The 27,743-nt window shown below is 41.4% G+C and overlaps 2 protein-coding genes across 2 annotated transcripts; one reads left to right on the top strand and one right to left on the bottom strand.

Moving 5' to 3' along the window:
- Positions 1-859: 859 nt before the first annotated feature.
- ltn1 (listerin E3 ubiquitin protein ligase 1) lies at positions 860-19,220 on the bottom strand. The gene is made up of 30 exons (XM_072658326.1): positions 19,099-19,220; positions 18,219-18,425; positions 17,353-17,451; positions 17,029-17,259; positions 16,767-16,819; positions 16,395-16,575; positions 15,779-15,952; positions 15,283-15,473; positions 14,857-15,004; positions 13,595-14,347; positions 13,226-13,267; positions 12,908-13,109; positions 12,360-12,599; positions 11,740-11,893; positions 10,589-10,736; positions 9,504-9,711; positions 8,989-9,148; positions 8,687-8,791; positions 7,717-7,859; positions 7,412-7,547; positions 6,504-6,648; positions 6,117-6,330; positions 5,516-5,753; positions 5,292-5,372; positions 4,806-4,992; positions 4,152-4,323; positions 3,708-3,928; positions 3,177-3,371; positions 1,977-2,144; positions 860-1,776 (listed from the first exon to the last, which is right to left on the bottom strand). The coding sequence occupies exons 1-30, from the start codon at positions 19,138-19,140 to the stop codon at positions 1,714-1,716; spliced, it is 5,301 nt and encodes a 1,766-aa protein (XP_072514427.1). The 5' UTR covers positions 19,141-19,220; the 3' UTR covers positions 860-1,713.
- nle1 (notchless homolog 1 (Drosophila)) lies at positions 19,138-27,558 on the top strand. The gene is made up of 13 exons (XM_072658327.1): positions 19,138-19,316; positions 20,430-20,588; positions 20,749-20,966; positions 21,734-21,813; positions 21,910-21,986; positions 22,071-22,168; positions 23,407-23,599; positions 24,008-24,143; positions 24,250-24,296; positions 24,386-24,588; positions 25,471-25,630; positions 26,636-26,706; positions 26,827-27,558. The coding sequence occupies exons 1-13, from the start codon at positions 19,215-19,217 to the stop codon at positions 26,837-26,839; spliced, it is 1,557 nt and encodes a 518-aa protein (XP_072514428.1). The 5' UTR covers positions 19,138-19,214; the 3' UTR covers positions 26,840-27,558.
- The last annotated feature ends 185 nt before the right edge of the window (positions 27,559-27,743 follow it).

Below are 27,743 nucleotides of genomic sequence, written 5' to 3'. Positions count from 1 at the left end.
GTAAAAGGTTTTGATAAGTTCTGGACACTTTCTATTGGTCTTTCAGCGGCTGATGAGTTCTGGACACTCGGTTGGTCTAAATGGCAACTGGTGTTTACAGAACATGTAAATATGTATTGTAGAAATTGATGTTTAATTACTACTTTTTACTTTGAATCAACAATGTAATTACATGCTATCACAAGGGCTACATCATCTGAGGCCTCAGATTAAAATGCCAGCATTTCACATTTCATAGCACAGCCTCTTTGGCAGTAATCAATTTGACAGTAAATCAAAAGCAAATTTCTAATCTGCTTGTGACACCAAAAGAGCTACACATCCATAACAACACACACTCCTGTAGTCAGTTCTTTTAAAGAAAATTCACACCTGAGGAAAAGGCTAGAAACATCAGAGCCCTCCACCCAGCATGGAACCCAATGTGGAACAGGTTCAAAAGACAAAGTGTTGGTAAACATACAAGGGGGAGACAAACAGCAGAATACTGATGTGCATAATCATTCCTAGGGTGTGTGAACCACCTCAGCACACGGTTCTTCAATGGCAACCCCCATCAAATATTTACTGTTCAGCCAGCGTTGAGCAACGCTTTAGCTGTTTAGCTGTGCTTTGATCACACAGGCTTCTCTTCTTTCACTGTTCCCTGATGTGAGGACTCTCTTGGTGTCAAGGATGAGAGAGGAACCATCCAACCTTCTAAACTTTGGAACCATAAACCCACCCAACACACCTTTAGAGCAAAAACGTGGTTCCAAATCACATACACGTTCACGCAAGCTCATAAAAGCATTTAGAAGTGAATGAATGCGTGTATGAGACTGGAAGTGTGAAGAAACACAAAGTATGGAGATAAAAGTGTAAAAAATGCCTGTATTGCAGACCCAGAGATTGTTTGCATTCTTTGAAAGTACCAAGAGCCTGTACATTGGAATGAATGAGTCTACACACTCAGACTCTTGATTGCAGACTCAGATTTTAATTTAACAATTCTAAACAAAAATGAGGCTTCCCAGTCCTGCAGTTGAGACTGAATGGTCCCCAGTGTATCAGAGCAATACACTGTGATATGCAGGCCTACTTTAGTTAAAACCTGCACAGGGATTTCTTCATAAAAAAAACAATGTTCCCTTTATGAATGACAGCACAGGTTATTTGGCAGAGGGAATGCTGTATTGGACAATTCCTTCCTCTCCTCCTTTCATACAATCTTATATACAACCAACAATATTTGCATTCAAGAGCATTCAAAGTCAATCACTGAAAGATCAATTATCAGCATGATAAACACAGATAGGCCAAGATTAAAAGAAAAAAAAAAAAGAAAAACAAATCTCAAAACTGGTCACTCTGAATGCTGTATTCCTGGGGGTCAAATATTTTACAATGCTTGGAGCAAGCGATTAAGGCAGCATCTTCCAGTCCCAAAAAAGGGAAGAGAGAGCTTGACTGTACTCCACAATTGTCTCTTTACACTTCTGTCCTCTGTGGTGCGAGTGGATGGCTGACCATCAAGCTCATTATTACTGGTGGAACATGGGGGTAAAGTTGGTGCCTCTATTGACACTTGAGTGAGGTTTAGTAACTTACAGTAAATTGTAAAAATGTACAAACCTAGAAGCTAAGAAATTTCTTCTGCTCTTTGTCACACTGATTTTGGTTTTCTTTACTGTCTACATCCACAACTTCTTCATCTGTCCATGGCTGTGGTGTTTAAAAAAAGGTCTCCCTGCACAGGGGGCATGTGGACTTGTTGCTTGATGTGAACCATTTGTACTAGAAAACAAACAAACAAACAAACAAGAAGGTTGATGAACTCACATGAACCTGAAATGCCTGAAACCACTGCATAAATGTTCAGTGGAAAAAACAGAACAGCAGTTGCAAAAAAGTTCCACATTCAAAGTCTCAAACCACTGGAGACTTTTTGGAGAACTGTATTTGCCAAGGTAACAAGATCTAAGAGACAAACTCACCAGGCAAGCCGAATGGAACTTCTTCTTGCAAGTGCGGCAGGCCTTCTTAGGCAGTGAATAGTTGGATCCATGGATGACAGAGAAGCAGATCATGCAGTCCTCCACTCCCTCAAAACGCTTATCCACATTATTCTTCCACAGAGACAGTCCTTCCATAATGCTGCCATTCTACAAACACACAAACACACAGCTCTTTCTTTACATGCTCTTACTGCAACATTTAAGAAACATGTAGTACAAGCTCTCAGTTTGTAACCATTTTTTAAATACACTACTGGTCCAAGTGCTTGTGGACATTCCTTTTAATGAATGCATTTAGCTACTTTAAGATGCACCTATTGCTGACACAGATGTGCATATGTACACACAGACTGTCTAGTTCCTGTAGAGAAGTACTTGCAATGAAATAGGACTCTATGGAGCAGATAAACAGAAACCTAGTGGCACCATGCCTAATGATAGACCTGAGCTAAAGGGGCTTTGAGCTGTGGAGCAGTGGAACTGTGTTCTCTGGAATGATGGTGCTTTATCCAATACTTCTGGGATGAGCTGGGGAGTTGGGGATGAGGTAAGGTGGTGATCATCCAACATCCTGACCTCACGAACTTGTTGCTGAATGCAACCAAATGCAATCGAAAATCTAGTAGAAAGCTTTCCCTGGACAGTAGAGACAGTTACTCCAACGAAAGCAGGATGATTTCAAGAAGAAACAATAAATGATCAGGTCTAATGCTTTTATCCATAAAATGTCTAATGAACATAAAATATGAATGAAGGACAGTTATTTTTATACAAATTATAAAAAGTATGACAATGGCCATAATATAATATACACAGTATGTCCAATAACTCAGGTAGTTCTTCCTTTGCTTCAGAAACAGCCTTTACTATTCGGAGCAGGCTTTACACTACAGTGAACACTGCAGTTACGCGATAAAGCTTCATCATCTCAGAGTACAAAGTTCTAGTACCTCTAATACAAGGGATCTTAATACCCCTCTAGCTGACGCTTGGCACTGGGCACCATGACCAGGCACATGTGTGACTAGCAATGCTTTTCTATGGAGATACAAGCTATGTGTGCAGTTTTACAGATGTTTCAGTAACGGGTGCACTGTATACCTAAATCAACAAAAAAGTGTTATCTGGATATTTTAGGACCTCTAGTGTATCCAGACACAATGTTTTCTGTGGTCCTACCTGATGCGTAAGGTAGGTGCTAAGCTGAAGCATCCAATTGCGCCACTGTTGAACGGCTACTCCTACCCTGCGACCACTCTCCACAGTGATGGAGCCCAGAGGGTAGTTCTGAGGCAGCTGGATCACCAGTTCAATAAAGATATCATCAACTGAGTATGTGGCTATCACCTCTCGGGTGGCAGAGCGTGCTTTTACCTGACAGAACACAGAAATACACATTGGCTTTAGCAATTACAATCTTCTAGAACAACAAACAGGAATTATTCTAAAATAAAAAATTTTCACAGGGCAAAACAATCAAATAAACACTCATGTAAAAGATTTGTTGACATCTGATATCTAAACATGGAGGCTATCTAAGACAAGATCAGTACTACTGCTAGAGTTCTGTTTGAAACACTTTGTTGAATGGCAGTGTGCGATTCCAAATCTACAAGTCTTGGCACTACAACCACTACCAGGACCTTACCACAAACCGTTCAAACTGTCACACCACAGGAAAAGCTGCCAGGGTTTTATGCAGTAGCTCACCGTCATACTGTCGAAGGTTTGCGTGCTGGACTGCACTGAAGAGATCTCCTGCGATGACAGCACACTGCTCACAAACTTGCTGGTAAACTTGTCCACAGCGCTGAACACACGCTTCTCCTGACTGTTCCACCAGAGACGTACCATGGCAGGCAGGTCCTTCAAAGCTCCATAGTACACAGAGCAGGCCAGGTGGGGGACCTCACACTGCAAATCTTCATTTTCTGTCATAAAAGCAAACACACGTGTGCAAACATAACGACTCACATTCATAAAGCTTATCAGAGTACGAACACTGATCAAGGATCTGCGTCTGTTAGTAGGATAGCGTAAAATATGAGCGATTCTGAGAAGCTTTATGAATACAAATTAGTGAGACATGGTGTCTATAATGACAAATGTGTCTAAAATGGCAAAATGTATTTCAGAGCAGTGCTCTGTACTCACGGCGCAGGGAGAGGGACAAGCTCTCAGTGAAGTAGCTGTTGGGGTCCTTGCTGGCAGTTTCTGTGGACTGCGCAGGCAATGTTGGGTTCTCTGGCATGAGCCGGAAAAGATGCAGCAGCAGCTTATGAAGGGCACGGGTCTTTTTTAAATACAGGGAGTACTGAACACGCAGCTGGAATAACCATAAAACAATGGCCAATAGATTAGAGAGCACAAATAGAACAGAACAGGTAGATGTTTACTGGTAAAAAGTAAGGTTGTCAAGATGCCACAATTTTGACTTTAACAATAATACAAAGTTTGTTCAATCCCTAATATAGTAAATCAGATGAAATACCTAAAAAATCAACATTAAAAGAACATGATTATCAAAAACAGTCAAATATTTCAACATAGTTAAATCTTAATTAAGATCAGTGATCTTTGTGTTGAATATGTTAATTTGTTCTATATATGCCAACAGCCAGATCTTCCTAAAAAAACGGATAAACTGAGAGTAAACAAGGTGCTATCAGTTATAACAGCTGCACACCTAACTGTAGTCTGTACTAGAGGGATTATAGCCCTGAGCAGGGTGTGCAATTTTGGACATGCACAGATTAAAATAGTGTATTTAAATGTATAGTGTTATGTTGGGCCTGACAGATGTCATACCTGAGAAGGTGCTGCCTTGAAGAAGGTCAGGATGAGTTTCCAAGCCAGCAGGTATCCTAGGATGCAACAGTGCTCCATGCTGAGGGGCTGCACCACAGCAAACTCACCCACCTGCACGCCACCTAGAATATTTTCCAACAGCTCCTCTGTGGCCGTAAGAATACTCATTATCGCTGCTGGAGGGGACCTACAGAAGAATAAAACTTCACTTTCGTCTCATTGCTTGCATCATGCTCATTGCTTGCATCATGCACCGCTTAGCGCATCTTTGATTAATGCTTTATTTTCAGCTGTATAAAGTCTTAAAGCCCACAAAGATTTCCCTGAATTTTCACATAATTTTAAGAATTTTACAAAAGGATGTCTTTTAAAAGCCACTAAAGTTTTTCGTTTCTTGTTGTCCAGCACTGACTTGTGCACGCAGTTATGGACAAAAAAGGCAAGATAATGGGCAACACTAAGACACAAAAACCAAAACTGACTTACAGGCAAGGCTCCTCCTCATCTTCATCTTCAGATTTGGCAGTGGCACTTTCACAGTCGCTTTCTGGTAGAAGAGGCATGACCCTGGCAAAACATGAATATTTAAAAATCAGGAACAATAACAACAACAAAAAAAACAACAACAAAGAAATCAATTTGCTGTTATAGAAAATGTGTGATGTGGCTCCAAACTCCCACCACCACAGGTGAGTATGCCTTTTTCTTACTTGTGAAGTACGTGATAGACAGCTAGCTGCAGCGGCCGGGCCTTAAACAGCAGCAGCGGTGCGAGAGTGTTGAGCAGAGTTTGAAGGGCATTGGGAAGGCTGCTTTTCTGGTCTGCCACAAACCGGGCCGGGAGTTTGTTGTTAGTGAGCAGCTGGACAGGGATGTAGGAGAGAGCTTCGCCCACTGCTGCCACCACAGCCAGAGGAAACAGCGGCTCATCTGGCTCGGGGAACTCCACTGTGGAGAACAGCTCATTAACACACTGCTCTCAACTTTACTTAGATATTTAAACACTTCAGTTATTAAAACTCATAGCAACCGACTCTGCATTTTACTTTTCTTGACAAACTTGATGTATTTCACTTTTTTTAAGGAGCAGCTGTGTTTATTCAGCACTCCAGCTATTAATGGAAACTGTTGCAGTCTGGTGTCCCTGTCAGTTAAAACTTTTGGAAACTTTTAATAGTCGTTCTGCATATAAAAAAATAAATAAATGTTTACAGTTCTTGGCTTCTTAACCAGTTCCAAGTTTGCTGCTCCTTATGACCACACTGAACAGCACAGGATATTAAATCAGACTATTTATTATCAATAGTTTACCTGGGATCTTAACTAAAAGAGGCAGCAGCAGAGAGTGGATTCCCTCCACAAAAAACTCCTGCCACTCTGAGCTAAGCTCAGGCGGCAGCTGCTCTGCCACTCCAGCAGGTGGTGCTGTGAAGAACTCTGCAAGTCTCACAATTAGCTCACAGTTTGCACACACAAACTGCTGCACCCACGGATTCCAGAATGCCCCACTGCTCTCGCTGGCAGTCTACAAACAGAAAAGACACATACACACATTCAGACATTTACACACATACTAACATCACCATGCACAAATGTGTTTTACTTTAGAACAAGTGCTTCTTCAGTTCTATGTGAGATCTCTCAAAACATTATTGCCACCCTGGGAGTAGTTCTTATTACTAACAAAGAACAGCTCACCTCCAGCCAGGCCAGCATGGAGCAAAGAAGGAAGTCCCAGTGAGTGCTGCCAAGAACTGTGGGAGAATGGTCCACCATCCAGCACAGGAAACGAATCATTTCCACTGGCAGAGCCAGCTCGGCAGCAGACGCCTTACCCAGGTCACTGAGGACAGACGAACAGATGACAAACACCGACCCAGGCCATCACACAAGCTGGCTCTGCATACTGTTTGTCCATCTAAGTTGTGTTAAAATATACAGTACTCTGCAAAGGTTTAAGGGACTACATTTTTTTAAATGTTAAAAGTTTTTAAAACACTCTTATTGGCAAGACAAATGGTTGTAAAATGTGCTTATGTGCCTAAAACCTCTGCAGGATGCTGTATATAAATATTTATGTATATAAAAGAGTTTATACCCTAGTCTACACCTGGCATTAAGCATGGTGACAATAGGTTCATGTTTGTCTGCTCCAGAGAGTCCTATTCTATTGGCAATAATTTTCTACACAAGCTGTCCATGTTTACATTTGTGTCAGCAGTAGTTGAGAAGAGGGCTGAATGTTGAGAAGATAGTGTGTATGCTGTAACGGTCATTAGCGGGTGATCAATAAAATCTAAATCCCTCAACAAGGGAGAGTTAGAAAGTAAATATAACTTGGGAAAGAAAGATCTGCCTGTAAACAACTGAAAACAATTGTTCATATAAACTCATAAGTATTCTAATGGAGTCATGGTGCTTTTAGTACGCATGTGCGTACAAGAATATGATTTGAAACACTTCCATTGTGCCTAATTTGCCAAATATATAAATACAAAGATATATCACACTAAATATGCAGTGTATATACAAATACTACTGCCTAATACTAAAGCAGCAGTCACTAAACCAGAAAGGCACTTCAGTGAACAAAAACAAAGACACACCTGCTAAAAAGGAACCACTCCTCTTTGCTGTTGCGCCACTCCAGCAAGGTGGCTATTACAGCCAGCAAAATCTCTTCCTCCACAGGAGTCTCAGCCTGCAGACAGCAGTGCAGCACAACTAGACATGCCCACACACCTGCAAAACACATAACACCTCTTTTAACAGCAGTTCAATGGGATTGCAATGGGTAAAAGTAAAAATGCATTAATTTAAAAGGGGTGTCCACAAACATTTGAACATATAGTGTCTGTATATGTGCGAGTGTGGCTGTGAAGAAGTCAGAGTGGGAGAGCATAAATCTTACTGTGGGAGCAGTCTTGCTCTCTCTCCTGCCAGTTAAGTAGTTCAGCAATGGACAGAGCAATCAGTGCCTCTCGTTCTGCAGTGGCCAGTAAGGGACACAGCACCTGAACAGTGCTCACACTCTGCTCTGTAAGAGGGTAGAAACTGACATACACACATATGCACGCACACACACACACAGCAGAGAAAGAACACTAGTGTTAATGGTGCTGTTGTGTTTTTAGACTGTCATTGTTCATGCTGTGCGGGTTGTTTAAGCAGGCACTGCTGGGGCATGGTAATGGCTTTAACATTAGCACATCCTGAGAGGCAGACATCTGGCTGCTGCTGCTGCTGATGATGATGATGAGCTGATCCACCTGAGAGTTTAGCAAGTGCACTACTGCTGAGCTACAGCTAGCTCATCTACATTCAAGTTTCTGTAGCTACAGTGGCTGGATGGAGTACAGTCATTCCAAAGAAGACAGTTCCACCGCTCCTCAGCTCAATGCTAGGGGACCTTATACCCCTTCAATTCATGACTGGCATTAGGCACGGTGCCAGTAGGTTCATGTGTATCTGATCCAGAGGGCCCAATTCTACTGTAGATACTTCTCTCTTCTCTACTTAAAGTTGCTTAATGCATTTAATAGAAGGGATGTCCACAAACATCGGATAGTAGATGTTCTACATTTTGTGTATATTTGGTATATTTCTGGCTATTTAATATATTTATTTCTTTAAATTATTGCTATCCTGCTGTGGAGTGATTACCTGAGCCTCAGCACAAGCATGTCAATGCCTTTATGTCCTAACATGGTGTGCAAATTGACAAATTGAATTGACTTATTTCCAAACAAGACAAAGTTCCAGGAGAAGCTACATAAAAAAAGATAGAAAAAAAGCAGCAACCTATAACTATGGTGGGAGAACACAGAAAGAAGGCTTTTGTTAACTGTGGAAGTGCACTTGTTCTTCCAAACTTCTCTTACCTCTCCACGTTACCATAGAGACTCTTAATGACACTGGCAACTGGTTTGCTATTCTGGATATAGCTTGCCAAAGTCAGTGACCAGAGGGCACCCTCTTCTCGTGACCTGAGTTTTAAACAAAGCAGAGATCTCAGATTAATTACGCTCATTAAAAACAAATTTAAGACATTTGCAATCAGGGGAGGTCATGCATACATGCATCTAAACATGGATATTAGTAATTAAGGACAAACTAATTAGAAAATAATCAATGTTGTGGAATTGGAACAGATTAGAATTTGGGCATAGATGAATGGGTTCACCTTGTGAACAGAGTTTCCAGAACACCAGCGTTGGCTGCACTGTTGCTATGGGTTTTCTCAGCCACGTTCCAGTCTTGAAGCATTTTGTGATATTCAGACACCATGGCAGGGCAATGCCCCATCTCTTCACACCACCGCAGAGCGTAGAGAATTTCTGCAACTACATGCAATACAAAAACACAGAAATTTAGACTATCCAGGGTCCAATTTTTTTTAAATTACAACTAATAGATCATTAACATGCAGACAAACTTCAATCAAAGTTTAATTTCTTTGGCACAAATAAAACTATCACAGTAGCATGTAAACACAAAACCCAGACTCTGCTGGGAATTGGTCTTCTCTGGGTATTAGACAATAATACAATTTTCATTTGCAACTGCTTACATTAGCCACTTCTCATTCACCTGCATCTCCTCATTCATTAGAACTGTTTCAATCATTAGCTTATTCATTAACTTAGAAGAGCCCACCCCCATATGGAACATGCAACGCATCAGTGCTGTATGTCTCACCAGTGTGTCTGAGATCAGGGAGTTCTGAGGTATTTGTCTCCTCCTGCTGGTTCTCAGCTGGTATTGCGATGAAGATGATTTTTCCTAGCACAGCACTGGCGCACAGATGTGCAGGGACACGACTCAAGCCCCTCATCTTCCACATGTCCATGCAGGGGTACTCCCCACTTGCTCCGAGTCGCCCGCACAGCAAGGGCCGCTTTACCCACTGCATTTGAGAAGGAGCATTTCAGCAGGGGAGAACAAAAACAAACACACTGTATAATGTTTTGATCTTACCCTCAACTTTAAAGTGTATAGTTGCTTATCCCACACAAAATGTGTGGTCAAACCAATAAGAAACCAGCATGACTCATCATCCCATTATATAACATGCAGTGGCATGCAAACATGTGGACACCACTCGTCAAACTTTCTGTTAGCATGAATAGCCAAGAAAGCCAAAGATGACCTGATTTCTACAAGACATAAAGTTAAAGTTTAAACGTTTCTTTAATAATTTAAGCAAGATTACTTTTTTTATTTCCATTTTTTACTGTTCCAAAATTAAAAAATGGGCACCCTGCATGGTCTGTACTTAGTGGCAACCCCTTTGGCAAGTATTACAGCTTTGTAGCCACTTATAGTCCATCAGTATCAAGCACCAAGTATGATTGATCCATCCCTGTGCTTTTCATGAAATTCTGCACCCTTTTTTTGCCGAACATACCTTTGCTCATTGCGGACAAAGAAAATCTCCATTTTAACTCATCCGTCTACAGGACTTGCTTGTTTAGATGATCCTTTGAAAACCCCTGATGCTGGATTTTGTGGCGGAGACGCCATATTTGTGCAGGTGTCGCTGCACAGTAGAACAGCGCACCACCAAACCAGAGTCTGCTATATCTTCCTGAAGGTTTTTTGCAATCAGTCAGGGGTTCGAATTTGCCATAGTGATGCCGTAGTGATGTTTTTCACTATTTTTTCTTGGTGTTCCAGTCCATGTTGAAATTGTAATAAATGTTAAAATGAATGCCCCCAAACCACTGCATGGAACTATATACTGAATCATGTGAGGTAAGCCTAAGTGAACGTATAATGTGTACCTGAGGAGGCAGAGCTTTTCTGAGGCAGACCCACTCCTTGTGTGTGGGGGTGAGACAACTGATGAACTGTGACAGCAGACAGTCATTTCGCTGGGATGAGGCCAAAGTTTCGGCCAAGGACGTCACCGCCTGCACCAGAACCTGCAGACTGCACAGAACAGACACTTTTTCAGCTTCAGATCACTATGATGGGGTGGGCAACATAATGTTTTATTGATCAAGTGATAAATTACATCACAATCCAATCTTTTGAGCATATCATGGATATTGTCAGTACTTGTACTTAAATAACAGTGAACCACTGCATGTTTCTATACAAATACAGTATAAATAGCGCTTAGTATATGTAATGGTGGCCCTGGCCACCTTCCTAGTAGTATGAATAATTATCCTTAGGCTCGGATGAAAGTAGCGAGAGGTGGCTTGAATTGCATTAGGTATTCATTATAGAAGTTAACTGGTCTACAGTGCTGCGTTGATTGCTCTGTACCAGTAGTCATCAGTGGCCCGTGGGGCACCACTGTTATGCTGTTGGGAGGCACTCAACGTACAAGAAGTCCATTTTTGGTACACCTTCACTACAGCGGCTATAGAACATCCCACAAAGTTAGCAGCTTTTAAAATGTTACCACCCTTTTTCAGTATCCCCCATTATCATGCCCTTTTGGACATAATTCAAATTTGCCATCTGAGGATCGTTTGCACTCTTTTTGCACAGGTGGTCATAATATTCTTTTAGGACTGTGACAGCGGGCGAATTGTGGTAGCATTTTGGAAATTGCAAATGTCCTTGAGAATGTACAGACAATGGACTTCTCAAACACTGAGTGCCACAACAGTATAACAGCATAACAGTAGTAGTACAGAGCAATCAATGCACCACTGTGGACCAGTTAAGCTCTGTAATGAACACCTTCTGTCACCTAATACAGTCCATGCCTTGACGACTCACTAGTGTTATCCGAGCAAGAGTGATGATTTCCACCTACATTTAGTAGGTGCTTATAGTATTCTGATATGACTATGCATATTAAGATGAACAGACATAAGAGAAATAGGTGTGTCTTCATGGTTTCTGGAAGTTATAACTGTATTTTCTGTATTTTGTGTTTTTATGTACAATAAAAGAGGAAAATAGGGGTGTTTCACACCTTTTCACATTAAGAGGAGAGGTGAGAAGTTGGTTTTTAACCCAGACAGCAGCGCTGTGAAGGAAGGTTCCCTTCGTAACCCCTGCCCCCAACTGAGTGACTAATGAATGCACTCCAGCAACGTAGGCAAGCTTTAGCTTCTGGAGCAGATCATCTAGGACACACAACAAACACACATATGTAAGTCACTCAGTCACTATTATCCAGTTATTACCATTAACACCACATAGTGCACAAACAGATAGAACAGCCACAGAAATCTAAGGTTTGAAAAATTGGTTTTAAGATTTAGGTTTTACTGTAGATTTATTTTTAACGGCTTAACTGTAATTCATATCTCCATATCTAGTGAGCAAAAAGGCTCCATTTTCAGTTGGGAAGTGACATTTTCATTTACACCACTGCCACAAATTGTGCTATGAGCATCCCCTTGTGGACAGTTATAAACATGACACAGCAATGACGGAGACCATTCTCCTTAATGCAAGTCAGTGGATCATCAAAAGGATTTTAAAATCTGTTATTTTAAGGTGGGATTCCTTCATGATGTTGCTTTAAATGCTAACAGTTTACAAAAGGATTTACATTGTATCACAGAGCACATGGTTCTGCAGATATACCTGAGAGATGTGTGAGGGTTTGGTCCTGAGCACATAATTGGAAAATGGTGAGCAGCAGCTCCTCGGTTGCCGCCAGCAGCAGACAGCCTTTTACAGATGAGAAAAAGTTGGAGGCCACATCGGAGATAAAGGAGACAAGAGGCTCCATATTCCCAGCATCAGACATGCCTTTCGCCTCTGATAGTGTAGCATGCAGACGCTCAATGATCTGCTCCACGTACATTTTACCAATTAGAGGCTCTGGAAGGAAGAAAAGTGGTGAGGTGAGTGGACAAAAGGTGACACCAACTGCAAAGGCACTTTATTGTCTGGATTCTCTTCGTCCAATAAAATGTTCTCAGTTCCCATCCACCTCCCCCACATCTAATGAAGTGCAACTGCATCTTTTGGAACTGCTGCTAATGCAGTGTCATTGAACAGCTGTATACGCTTGGAGGAGAATGCTATCTGACAATTCTGTCAACTAACAGATGTACCCATTAGCTAGCATCATGCTGAGCATTACGATGAGAGTAATCCACACACATGGTGCGTGTATTATTGTTTACCGTTATTGTGTTGCTGAGAAAGAGCCAAGCTGATGAGTGGCCAGCTGTGGTTGTGTTGGCTCATGAGGGAGGAGGTGGGTGAGGGCGATCCTTTCAATCCCAAGGCACACAGCTCACCAGCCAGGCCCACCAAGCGCTCACCCAGCACTGAGCCTCTTAACCAGCCTCCACACAATTCCAAACAGTCAGTATCAGCACCTGCCTGAACCCACAAATCCAGACAGCAAAGAGAGCAAAATCACTGTTTCCACACCTTTCAAAAACACAACAGCACAGCTTTATGAAAAAAGATTACTACAATCCAGCCTCTCAACATACCTTCTGGATAATTTGAAGAATAACACCCCATTTCAAGTCCATCTACAGGGAGACAGCGAGAGAGTGTAAGATTAAAATAACTCAATTTAATCCATTTGATGCGCTACATGCACACCTTGCACTTGCTAGACGAGGTGGGAGTAGTCTAGCCATACATTCACAACAAGACAAAGCGGTAAGACAGGAGTGTTAGCACCTTATCTTTTCAACATTGAATTCATAGAGAGTAATAAAAGCCACAGGTTTGAGGGAAGACATCACACACAGGGGAGATGGTGATAAACAAAAACGTTTCTTTAAATTTTATTAAGCCTAATAACTGAGCAGCTGCCCCTACTTAAAGGGACAGAGAGTAAAAGAGGGACTTACAGTGATGTGATTAAGAACAAGAGTCTGCTCTGCTTTGGAACTGCAGCACTGCAGAGAGCTGAACACCATGTTCACCAGGAAGTCTGTGTCCTTTCTGTCATCCTGCCGGAGCCACAGCACCACCCTCTGCAAGAGGAAGCATACAGCCGGGTTTTCGGACAGCGTGCCCAGCTCCGCATCCGCCTGTCCCAGCTTAGGCTTCCTATCTTCTGACTTTACCAGCACCTGGAACACCTGCGGCTTCGGGAAGGCGTGCAGCAGAAGAGCCAGGAAGCGCAGGTGCCTCTCTGAATTGCGCTCGCACACATAAACCATGTTCAATTCTGCCAGCTGGCATACCAGCTCCAGCAGGTGGCTGCTCCTCAGGGGAGAGTCTTGCTTCCCCTGCTTTTCAGAGGGCACTGTTGCTGGAGTTCCGCTTGGAGGATCTTCCCCTTGTCCTTTTTCCTCCTGCTCCGCAATGCAGATCTTCACAGCCTTCTTTCGCTTGCCTTGTTTAGAGGGGTTCTGCATGATCTGCAGCAGAGAAGCCACACCTTCCAGGGCCACCTGTTCAGTCTCCTCACGGTCCACATATTGCACACAGAGGCTGCCCAGACCCTCCCAGAAATCTACCAGGAGCCTCTGGAAGGTCCTTGCCTCACTCCCAGTCGTACGCTTCTCCCATGAGACCAGCATTTCAGTGATCTGAGGGAACAGAGGGCCGCTCTGCAAAGCAGGGCTTGCTAAAGCTGTGTCTATCAAAGGCAGGAGCTGTGAAAGTAGAGTTGAATAGAGGAAAACATCAATTCATCATTATTCAACACATCTTTGATGAAGACAAGAAAACATATGCAAGAATGGCATAATATCCATCATATTTGAGCCATATTTATGAGCCATATTTTGAGCCATGTATTATTACTCTACCGCACTTACTCAGTACACACTTATTTCACTTTCAATGCTAGTTCTGTGTCTCCCAGCCTGCCCAGAAATGCATGCAAGTATGTCATTCTTCATGGATGTTTCTGATTGTGCGAAGAGCCCAGGAGGAGGAAATGCTAATTATTGCATAATACTGGTTTAACACTTTGCTCTAAACCTGAAAATTAACTTAAAATTTAAACCATACAGAACCTCAAACTGTTTATGTGACTAAATTTCACATTTCTACAAGATGCTGATGTCAAATTTCAATGCCAGCTTTAGTTGCACCTAGAATATGAAAGTCCCCTAAACAGCACTACAGCTCTACTGTATACAGTTCTAAACCCACTTACCTGCTCTGAGATAAGTGTAGTCTGTATGGAGCGATGTTCTGGCTCCTCTCCTGCGTTCTGTAGTAGAAGAAAACGCAGGCACTCCATAGTGGCAAAAACGATGGCAGCACACTCTGAGGGGCTGGCTACTGCACGTTCACTTGACAGTCTGAAGAAAACATCAATCACCAGTTGTTCATAGATTTAATTTTTTTATTCAATATTCAACAACCTTCAAGAAATATAGTTTTATATTTTCTCTATAAGAATATTCTACTTTTCACATATGAAGTGAATTATACTATGTAATATTATTTAACAGTTTAGATGTTCACATTTATAAACCTGAACTGAGAGTCATATTACTACAAAAAGATATATTTCACATTAATGTGTACCCGCTGAGGCTGAAATCACATGTTTTGTTTAGTGGTGCAAGTGCATTACCCTTCTATGATGGAGGAGAAGAACGTTCTACAAAAGTCAAGTTTAGGGTCCGTGATCGCTCCCGGCAGTTTGCTGATGAAGGGGAGCATGTTGGGGTGCAGTGCAGTGGCCAGGCCACGACCTCCCTCTTTCAGCAGCACCCACAGCTTGGGGAGTACACCTTTCCTGGCATTTACATGCGTCCAACAGTCCTGCAAGATATTGCAAAATGATTTCCACTGATTTAAAGTAAGATTTAGGCCCTTAAGTAAAGGGCTGCACAAATACGGCAATTCTGGGTTGATGTCTAAATCTTCTGATACCAGTATACTTCCGAAAGTATCGGGCATCCCTACCGTGAGTCTAACTCCCTAGACTGACTCACTGAAAACATACTTTTGTTAAGCAGTTCTCACATTTAAGCAAATCTCACAGAATCCACTGCATCATTGCCAAGTGAATGTACATTAAAATAGTAAAATCTCAGTCAGACGGCATCATTAAGAAAGGGCCTAACCTCTATGCTGGAGAGAATGTGCAACACAGCCTCCCACAGTGGTGGCAGGACCACAGGGTCAGAGTCGTCGATACTGAGAAGCACAGCAGAACAAGCTTGTGCTGCTTCAGCTTGAACCAGCTGAGGAGTGAGTTCACACAGAGCAGCTACCACCTCGAAGAACGCCCCTCTGACCTGAAGCAGAGAGTACAACTTACAGTACAGAAACAGCATAGACAGCAGTCTCCTTCATTAGGTAGACTCAGAACAATAAAAATTGGCAAAGACTAATATATTTTAAAAACATTTTTATTTAAAGCTTCCTAGTTTATCTTAGCTGTGAAAAGTTTGTTGTGGTCAGGGACCAGTTTCCCATAAGTGTCTTAGTGCTAAAATAATCTTAATAATAGCAAAATAATCTTAATAATTAAAGAAAAAGTGTAAAGAATAAACGTGATGCTTAATGCACCATTTTTTAAAATCATTTTTGTGCTTAAATGCTTTCACAAACCTACTCTTAATGTGTGGCCTTTCCTAAAAACTCAGATTACTTACTTACTAATATTATCAACAGTGAGAGACCAAAAAGATAACCATCTAAAATTATCAGTTGTTTAAGTGTTGATATCTAGCTCACCTGTGGAGTTTTATGTTTGCTGTACTTCCAAAATTTCTTCTGTGAGATAACATGAGCAAGCCGTTCGCTGAGAGCCTCACTGTCTGTTTGAGGTAATGCCGTCAGCAGTCTCTTTAGTGCCAGCAGGGAGCTGGTGAGCAGACGCACATATTTTGCTTCTCGCTCCTCCTCTGTAACACTCCTGAATGTGTAAAATGTACAACACACACACACAAACACACACACACACACACACACACACAATCAAGGACACAAAGAGGAACACAAATTACAATGAAACAATAATAATAAAACATTGTACTATTACAGAGATACAACATATTACAATACAGCATCTGATGGGCAGCACTACATCAATCAACACACACTCACTGTGGGTCACTGAGTGTATCGGCTGTTTCTTTTAGCAGATTGTCTTGGAGCACCTGAAAAACAGAAGTTGTGCGTATGATGTTTCATTCATCATTGACACATTCGAATTATGAGTGAAAAGTGTAAAAAATTGAGATACATGGTGTGACTGCGATGACAGTCACAATACATGATGCTTGGCTGGAGAAATGTAAGAGCAATCCATCACTTGCTGTGAAGGGTGAATTTATTCCTTAATAGTTTAATAACACAAGTGACTTACATTCAACACTTCATCTCTGCAGAAGCTGAGAGCCTCTGGCTGTTTGTTGAGAGGAAAGGCAGCCTGGAAGGCGACGCTAGCAGCAGAGGCAGCAGGGGAATATGTGTCACACTGAGCTATGAGCCAGTGGCCCATTATACCTTTCAGGTAGGGGGCGAGGTTTCGCTTGACTTTTAGAATCAGCTGCTCGAACGCCTGCTGTGTGGCCTCTCGAACACGGCGGTCATGATCCTAATAAACATAAAAGTATTAGCTAGAAGTTGTAAATGTATTACATTTGCAGTGGGGCAAAAGAAAAAGTCATTTTTGAAACAAGTATCTTACCACTGATATTTTGCAGTATATCCGTGGCCAGTAGGGAAGAACTCCTTTTACTATATCCGATTCCCGCTCTTGACACATAGCTCCAAATTCTTGTACCGCCTGCAAAACAGATTTTACAGATTTGACCTGTTTGGAACCTGCATAAACCTCTGAGTAACGATATAAATGATAAAATATAAAAGGTGACATTAGCCCATTTAGTTCACTGTGACTTCCGAAATGTCCAGGGCTGTAGTTTGTCCCAGTGTTCTGTCTGAGAACATTAGTTAATAAGCTATTTTTAATTGCATCACACAAACATTCCACCTGACTGGACTCATTATCATCATAAGGTTATAGATTCCATCCATATACAAGCAGGAGACCATACAACAGTACTCAATAAAACTAAAAGTACACAATAGGTCCAAAAGTTTGAAGAATAGAATTTGAAATATTTTAACTTGACACCTTTTGAATGTCAAGTTATCTCAAACCTGGCAACAGGTTTTGAGAATTTTATTTTCCATGAATCGTAATTGACATCATGTACACGCTGTATACATTTCTGGGCATGTTGAGAGATATATACTGGCATCTAAAGTAAAAGAATCATATGGACTGACTTGGCAGAGTCATATTACAGGAATATGCATTTCTCAAAAGCACTGCCCTGCCCACTTTACCAAAGTTGCATAGAGAAGTTAGCAGCATGCCGAGCCCGGAGTAGCAATGATAGAGATGCTAATCTCCCTATTACAACTCAATTCATCTTCAATGATTTCTTAATAACACTAATATTTTATGGTAAAAAAAGCTACATAATGTTGTTTGGACTATTCACAGCAACATCATTTCTGCAGCCAGAAAAAATCTAAAATTATTACCTTCAGCTTTGTAACGGCATCTCTCTTGGACAACTTTCTCAAAACCAAGCGAAAGTCGGCATCTACCAAATTGTCTATTTCTTCTGCTCCGTGGACAGCAGGCACATATCCTGGCTCACTGGATGTCGAAATCCCGAATCCAACAAACCCAGGGACAACCCCACTTTCCCGGGCCAGTAATTCGGCTGCTCTGCCACTGCTGGACGGCTAAACAAAAAAAAGGACGCATAAAAAGAAGTTAGAGAGAGAAGCAAAGAAAATAAGACATTAGCCTCTGTGTTAAATAAATGTAAGAATAATTTAATGGACATCAAAGGACATCCAAATTAAAGATGAACTGCAAAATTAGTACAACTAACAAAATGATATTACAGTGAAGAAGACTTAAGGCGTACCTTACATTTACCATATTTTGATCTGTGTAAATAGTAAATAGTAAACAGTAACAGTCCTAAAAGGATCATCAAATTTACAGAAAAGTGCCTGCACTAGAAACCATTACTCGCTTCTTTACACTGTATATCTACACTGTATCCAGCTTTATCAGAAAACTAACCGGACAGAAAAGCCTCATGACATAACTGCTGCACATGATGCAGGTGACGTAGCTAGCTTTGACAGCGCTCAGCCCAGACCTCACTGACCACCCGCCACTGTTTTCATTTCAACGAGACTATTCACCTACACTACATCCGAACATGTGGTAAAACACTGCACACTTCTGGTCGAGTGTTTTATCACCAACACTGCCAGCCTGACTCGCAGCGACTCGTCAGTGAGTTCAGGCGGACTAGCCTGAAAGCTAGCTAACCCCCTATAACCGTCGACCCCACAGCCCTCACAAATCAATAAGCCTCCTGGCAACTTTAGTTTGTCTCACCCGAACATTTCCCTTCGTTCTCTGTTTATTTTTGCCACCCATGTTGGATTAACCCCTCAGTTTCGGTGCGGTTTCCAAGCGTCCAGACTCTTCACTGCACTTTACAACCGTCGCCCATGAGTGAGGTATGGACACGACGTAAAGCCACGTCATTTTCCCTGCGCCCCGGATCAGGTTCCGCACGTGTGGTACAGCCTCGCCTCAGTAATACAGTAAAGGTATTTGTTTTGTTATTTTTGTTATTATAATTTCATAATAGAGTCTTTCTGCCGTATTTTGGCATCGATCTCTACCTGGCGTTTGTTGCACAGAAACATTGATGTAGCTACTAGCTTCAGTGTCTGCTCTATAATTAGAGCAGTGGGTGGTTGGAAAGCTTTAGTGTGTATATCTGTGTATTTGTAAGACACATGTCCCCAGTACAAAAATATGTTTTCTTTTTTATTATTATTTACTTTTTGGTTGCTGAACGTTCCTAATGAGGCAAACTAGTCAGTGATATGACTTTAGTATTCTGCATTTATAGCTTATTAGTGTGAATAACGTTGCTTTTTTTTTTTTTGTTTGAAGGATTTTAATGACATAATTTGTTTAATTTATGTTTAATTTATTCTTATATCATAAGAATAAATAATAATAATAATAATAATAATAATAAATAGTACCCAGAACTAGAGCTGGCCAATATGATGATGATATTTTATCGTATTGTGATAAGTTTTGTTATTGTAATACACAGTATGCTTTTCTAAGCATATCGAGGATATTGCATGTTCCATTACCAATAGTGTAATTAGGCTGTTTAATTAGATGAAGTACAGCAGGCTGTATTCAGTATGGGAGAGTATCTGTTGCTACAGATGTATTTAGTCTGTGATTGCATGCAGTGTGATAAATATTGTGTATCATGGAGAAAAGCCTTTAAATATTGTGATCTAGTATTTTTACCATATCGCCCAGCCCTGATCAGAACGTGTTGTGTAGTAGTTATAAGGACACAGGTTTGGATCTTGACCTCTTTGTGCACTTTACTGTATATTGTCATATTGCCCAGCTCTAGTTCTGAGTACTGTTTATTAATATTTATTTATGTTTATCTTTATTATGTTATATAGCTAGTGATTTTACTGAAAAACACATTTACTGCTGAGAAACAGCTTTAAACAGATTCTCCAATCGTATATTACCATATACCTCTGAATCGCTGTCATTTGCTCAGATGCATCTCGGATATTTGCACAGTATTTTGTTTGATAGGAGATAAGCGTTATATCTGTAATGCTTGAAAATCATCCCTCAATCATTCAGTCATTTTTTTTCTGTTTCGACAGCCACCGTGTGGCAGGCTTTCAGAAATGAGCGGGGACGTGGAGCGCATGTTGATCCAGTTTCAGGATGAAGGGGGTGAAGCTCTTGGATCTCCCTTTGATGTACCGTTGGACATAACTCCAGATAAACTGCAGCTGGTCTGCAATGCACTACTACAGAAGGTAACTGCAATGAAGACACTGTTGAGTGGTTACGTGTTTTCTGTTCCACTGGTGAACTGTTTATATCTGACATGTCTAACACTTTTGAAACCATCTTAGCTTGGTATTATTGTGTATTTTTGGTTGGTCACTCTTGTTCTCTCCCTGTCCCTTGATTTAGGAGGAGCCAGTTCCTCTGCTGTTCTTTGTGCGTGATGCAGAGGTGGTGTCGTCCCTGGGTGCCTCTGTGCAGACTCTGGGTCTGGAGACAGAGCAGGTGCTGCCAGTGGTGTACCAGCCACAGGCTGTGTTCCGTGTAAGGGCGGTGGCCCGCTGCACCAGCTCTCTTCAGGGACACACTGAAGCAGTCATCTCCGTAGCCTTCAGTCCCACTGGCAAGTAAGTGGAACAGCTTTAAAAGTCACTGGACAAGAGTATCTGAGAGCCTGGGACTGAGGGAAAGATGGGTAAAGATGACGCAAAAAAATGTTGCTTATCCCATATGAATGATGCATGTCAAGGTCTGCGATGTATGTTACAGTAACTGAACAGTCAGATCTCATAGTCGAATTGTTGGCTGCAAAAGAAATGGTCAGGAGTAAAGATCTAAGTGACTTTGACAAGGGCCAAATTGTTATGGTCAGACAACTTCATTTCCAAAACAGCATGGTTTGTGGGATGCTTTTGATCTGCTGTGGTGAGTAACTACCAACAGTGTTGCAGTCTCAGAAATGTTTAATAATGGTTACAGGAGAAATTCCTTACAATACACAGTGAATCACCGCCTGCTGTATAGCTGCAGACCAGTAAGAGTTGATTGACTTGATCATCAAAAGTGCCTACAATAGGCACACAAGTAGCTGGACTGGACCTTGGGGCAATGGACAAAGGTCTCCTGGTGTGATGACTCTTTTACATCCCACGGGTGGTTGAGTGTTTACCTGTTGGATGTGCTGGATCTGTGTTAGATGCTAACGTTTCCAAATGCCACAGAGCTCCTTTATAGATCATTTGGTGGCACACAGATGACCATCAGCATTCTGGTGTTAATGCTTTGGCTCATCAGTACTGTGTATCAACACTTATATATAATGCATATGCGCATACATGCATGCAAACACGTTTTTTAACCATGTTGCTCAAAATCATTCTCCATAACTTTTCAGATACCTGGCCAGTGGGTCTGGAGATACGACCGTGAGGTTCTGGGATTTAACTACAGAGACCCCTCATCACACTGCTAGAGGTCAGCAGTAGTGTACAGAAAGAATGTTACTTCAACATTATGTTGATGCAGACTGAATATAATATTATAATATGTATGAATATATACAACTTTCAGGACACACACACTGGGTTTTGTCCATTGCCTGGTCTCCAGATGGCAAGAAGTTAGCATCAGGGTGCAAGAACAGCCAGGTGAGTACTCAAAGGTTTTCATGCTGCTTCTTAGGATGTTCAGTATCATTGTTGTCATTTATATTGTGCACATCATCTGTATAGATTATCCTCTGGGACCCAGTCACAGGACAGCAGATGGGAAAGACTCTGACTGGACATACTAAATGGATCACTTGGCTGTGTTGGGAGCCTCTGCACCTGTAAGTGACCTATCTGTAAAAACTTGTCTTTGTCTCATCTTTGAGCAAGCATCTCATACTTTTTAGTACTGCGTCTGCTGCACGGTTACAATGACACTCTCCTCGCTATAGGTTTGTTGTTTGAACACAATCTGTCCATTGAACAATTCCGAACAAGTGGACCGATAGAAATGCTCACATGACTTATGAGAAAAGAAAGTTAAGATTAGATTAAGGTTAAGGTTTCTTTTGTTTCAATTTTTTTTTTGTTTTTTTTTGGGGGGGGGGCGCAACACTGACCGGCCATCTCCTTGTTCATTAAATCAGCTCCACCTCCCATATAGGAACACTTTGTAGTTCTATAATTACAGACTGTAGTTCATCTGTTTCTCTGCATACCTTGGTATCCTTTTACCCAGTTCAGTTTAATGGTCAGCACCCCACAGGACCACCACAGACCAGGTATTTTTTGAGAGGTGGATCATTCTCAGCACTGCAGTGACGCTGACATGGTGGTGGCGCGTCTGTGCGTTGCATTGGTATGAGTAGATCAGACACAACAGTGCCGGAGTTAGAGACACCAGCTCATCTGTTGCTGCACAGTTTGTGTTGGTCATCTTCTAGTCCTTCATCTGTGGTCACAGTATGCTGCCCAAGGATGCTGTTGGCTGGATATTTCTTGACTATTCTTAGTCCAGCTGTGATGCAGAGGGGTTTAATAACTCCAGCAGTCGCACTGCTGCGTCTGATCCACTCGTACCAGCGTAACATACCCACCACCCAATGTAGATAGTGCATGTAGAAATAATGCGGTAGTTTTAATGAGGTAGGAGTGGCCGGTCAGATTTTTTTGGGTTTGGGTTTTTGGGGATAAATGTTGTGAATGTTTAACAATACACCATGAGATGTCTGAACTCTGTCCTCCGCTAGAGGACAGAATCATTGTGAAGATTATGTTGTAGTCAGAGTGTCTTTCTGTGATAAGACAGTGCTTAGGGAAGTTTAGTCCTGGGAAGACGGGTCCCTGCACAGTTTTTGTAGGTTTTTCAATCAAGCCCACCTGATTCAACCAACCTGTCAATTGCAGGGCACTTAACTATGCTGGAGTCCCTTTTTTGAAAATGGGGAAAAGACTAAACACTTGAATATCAACTATCCCTGCAATGCCCCAACCTTGCTGGCAGTTTTTTTTTAATACACCCTCAACCTTTTTAGCAAGAATTACATCTAATCATATATACTCTCTCATCCTGCCACAGGAACCCTGAGTGCAGATACTTGGCCAGTTCCTCTAAAGATTGCTCTATCCGGATATGGGACACAGTGCTGGGCCGCTGCGATAAGATCCTGACAGGCCACACGCAGTCAGTTACCTGTGTTAAATGGGGTGGGGATGGACTCCTCTACACATCTTCTCAGGATAGGACCATAAAAGTCTGGAGAGCGAAAGATGTAAGGACAAAGTTATATGTTTCCATGTGCGTGTGCATATACGTGTGTGTGTGAGAGAGAGATTTTTGTTGTACTAGGGCTATTTTTACTGTTTTTTTTTATTAAATATCACTTGTATTGAGTTGCAGTCTGTTAGAAGGACCCTGTCCAGTATTTAAATTGAAATTATAATTTTAGAACACTTCTGTGTTTGCGTAATTAATGCATTGACTCATTTTCTTCCATTATGGACGTCATTGATGACTAATCGAATTTGTCACCTAATTGCTGCAGCTCTGATTTTGTTTACTTCCTACATAATAATACTGTAGAGTACAAACCAGCATGACTTTTTTATTATAATTATGCTGTAAAATTAGATATTCCTAAGTCAAGAGCTTTTTCTGAGATGAAGTCTTTTTGTTTTAGGGGGTACAGTGTCGAACCTTGCAGGGTCACGCTCACTGGGTCAACACGCTGGCCCTTAGTACTGACTACGTCCTCCGCACGGGAGCATTTGAACCAGCCACTGCTACAGTCAACCTTCAGGATATTACCGGCTCATGTAAGACTCCCAGTAACGTCTTCATGCAAAGTCTCTATGTTTAATATCCGAGTTCAGGATTCACAAGAATGTTTTTGATTAATGTTAATCTGTTTGTGTCCTACAGTGGAAGAGATCAAAGAAAGAGCTTTGAAGCGATATAACAAAGTCAGGGTAAATGAACAGTGTGTTATGAATGGGTTTTTTTGTTTGTTTGTTTGTTTTTTGTCTGGTTTCAATGGAAATTCCTGTCTGATTCACAGGGTGAGGGTCCTGAGCGGCTTGTGTCAGGTTCCGATGATTTCACACTGTTTCTGTGGAACCCAGCAGAGGAGAAGAAGCCTGTGGCCCGTTTGACTGGACATCAGGCACTGGTCAATGAGGTGCTGTTCTCCCCTGACACACGACTACTTGCCAGCGCTTCTTTTGACAAGTCGATTAAGATCTGGGACGGCAGGACTGGCAAGTAAGTACTTTATGTAAAAATAAATAGCTGGGGGGGTCAGATCAATAAAACGAATAATTTGAGCCTGAAATAACTCGCTATGTGACGTTATATTATTGGCTGTGTATCTCTTCCTGTGTTGTTGAGTGTTTGAATAGTTTTTGTATGAAGGACTGCTTTTAGTTGCTCATCTCAAGCGCTTCAGTTAAAATTGGCTTATTTTAATGCAAAAGTTGTGTTTTAGATTCAATACTGTTTGATAATTTATTATTTTGAATTGTTTATTGATTGATAACCAAGATTTCAATATCTGTATCACACAAAAAGAGGTATGGAGTCTTCTCTAGAAAGTTCTAATTATTTCAAGTGTGTAATGTTGGCAATGACCGCTAAGTGGAAATATTACCACCATTGTACTTGAAGTATTTGTTTTATATAATGTGGCCAAGAGTTTTATCACGTGTCTAACCACGAACCAATAAACACAGCAAGAAATACAGAATGATGAGCAAACGATCAGAAAAGATCAGAATCAAATCATATAAACTTTTTTTTTCCCTGCTCGATAACACCTTACTATCTAAAGCTCATCAGCAGAGCAAACATTAAATGAGCTTGACTAAGGTACTCTAGATTTAAGATTGGGTGCTTCTGTTCTGGAACAATGTTGACTATAACTTAATGAGAGATTATATAGACAGACAGGTATTACCAGTATAATACAGCAGAGGGTGCTCAAGTTCCATGGTCAACAAGTCCATCATTTTAGCATGGTCTTTTGTGAAACAGTAGAAACTATAAATTTTTAGTTTTTTTTTGTGTATTTCACGTTCCTCATCATTTAATCTAGCTGTTTTTGCAAATGTTCTGCAACAAAAAGGCCTTCTTGTCTCCTGCTTGCAGGTATCTGACATCATTTCGAGGTCATGTGGGGGCAGTGTACCAAGTGGCCTGGTCAGCAGACAGCCGACTGCTAGTGAGCGGAAGCAGCGACAGCACACTAAAGGTGTGGGATGTGAAGACAGGCAAACTGAACGTGGACCTGCCTGGCCACGCTGATGAGGTGAGGGGTCTAGGCAGGGTCATCACTTATCACCAGTTATGTTTCCATCAGATTTTTTTAGGGCATGCATTTAACACTTTAAATCAGTTGTCAATGTAGGATATGAAAACTGAAATTGGATGGAATGTTTAATGAATGTTGACAGAAGTATAGAAGTGTGTGGTTTAGTAAACAGAAAAAACAGCATACCCTAGGTGGACTGAGGAGATGATGAGAATGTTGGGAAGCTGCCACATTTTAGCACAGAGAGAGAGATGTCCAAAAAAGAATGGGTCCAAATGCTGTCTTCTCTTCCTTGTGAAGCTTTGCCAGGCATTTACTGCAGCAACCTTGAGTTGTTGTTATTGTTGTTGTTGTTATTGTTTCTATTCATCAAATCTGACCTTTCTGTTCTCAAGTGTTTCCAGTGGTTTACATCTTAAAGTAAACCATCTGTATTTACATTCATGAAGGTGTCTCCTGATTGTAGTCTTTGACAATGATATGCCTATGTCCTCAAGAGTGTTCTTGACTTGAGTAGATGGTGTTAAGCATTTTCCCTCACCAAGGAACATTTACTGCAATCATCTACTCGAGCTGAGCTCACCAGTGCGTGCCTTCTTTTTAAGAATGTATCACATTGTTGATTAGGCCACTTGTAAAGTTTCTGCTATTTCTCTGATAGGTTTGTATTTTCAGCCTAATGACGCATTGATGCCCTTTGGACCTCATGTGAGGGGTTTCCATATACGACTTCCAAATTAAAATGAAACACTTTGAACTCCAGACCTTTTATCTACTTAATTTGTCTTAAAATAATGAGGAAGAAATGCCACAGTTGGCCATGATAAATAAGTTTGAGCTTTTTTTCCATTTTCAATTTTAATTGCTTCATTTAAAATTTTAGGTTATGGATTTTTTTTACATCCTCCTGTGAAATAGGTGTGTGTTGTGTTGTGTGTTTGTTTATTTTGGATTTGACCTTCTGCATTTTAATGCCATGCTGTGTGTGATGCGTGGTGGCAGGTTTTCGCAGTAGACTGGAGTCCTGATGGTCAGCGAGTGGCCAGTGGTGGCAAAGACAAGTGTCTACGGATGTGAGTGATTTGTCTTACCTACTATTGTTTTTCTTTCACAAAACAAAACCCAAAAACATTCATACATGTGTAACACTACCTGGCTCTAACACCTGGTCAATCTGTTCTTCCACCCTGTAGATGGAGAAGGTAGCAGACAGCCTCCACCAATCCATTGATCAGACGATCAGGTGCCTCACTGATTCCCCTGATTCCTTCATTGTGCGATGCCCCAACCCTGAGGATGACTGACAGCAGTATCAGTTTGAGGGGACTTAACCTAATCACCCAGGGCATACTAGCATCTAGCATACACTATGCACCCAAGAGGATATGTGCAACGCTTATGCACATGGCAGTCTTGTGCCACAGCAGACGACCAGAGGAAGAGAGAAACATGAGATCTGTCGTGGGTCTCTTTGGCTTTTCTTAATGGAATTTTGTTGTGGTAACTCAGTTAAAGGAGCAGCCAGCAGACCTGGTCCAATCTTTGTAATCTCCTTCGACACACACTGCTTGTAATTATTTAATCCCTAGCGCAGACTACATGGCTTATCCAGGATCTCTTCTACTAGTGAGAGATTCTGCCCCCATTCATTGAGACTAACTTAATGAGCTGGTGGTAGAAAGAATTTAATGGGGATTCCCCCCCCCCCCCCCATTTTTCGAATGGAACAACTATTAAATGTTAGGAGGAGGGAAAATAACCTCTGCCCAAACATGTTCAGTCCCTGTCGCACATTGACATCCATTGAAAGTTACTTTTGTAGTTTGTTTTTTTTGTAAAGTTGCTGTTTTGGAGATGACATTTATGCATCGCATCAACGAAATCCAGGTTGGTAAAGCAGAATAAAAATCTGTTAATGAAGCAAATCACTGGTTTTACTGTGATATTAAAATTGGGTCCAACATTTACACCTCAGGTGAGGTGAAGAAGTAAATGAGGCATGTGCTACATTGCTACAAAACTGTAAGGGAGCAGCTTGTCCTTAAAGGCTTTAGTGGAAGGTGAACACATGCCATCTGCTTTAGCAGTAGACTGGCACAACTTAGAATCA

Source organism: Salminus brasiliensis, chromosome 16, assembly GCF_030463535.1.
Source record: "Salminus brasiliensis chromosome 16, fSalBra1.hap2, whole genome shotgun sequence".
Classification (NCBI taxonomy): Eukaryota; Metazoa; Chordata; class Actinopteri; order Characiformes; family Bryconidae; genus Salminus; species Salminus brasiliensis.
This window is presented reverse-complemented; position numbering and strand designations above follow the sequence as displayed.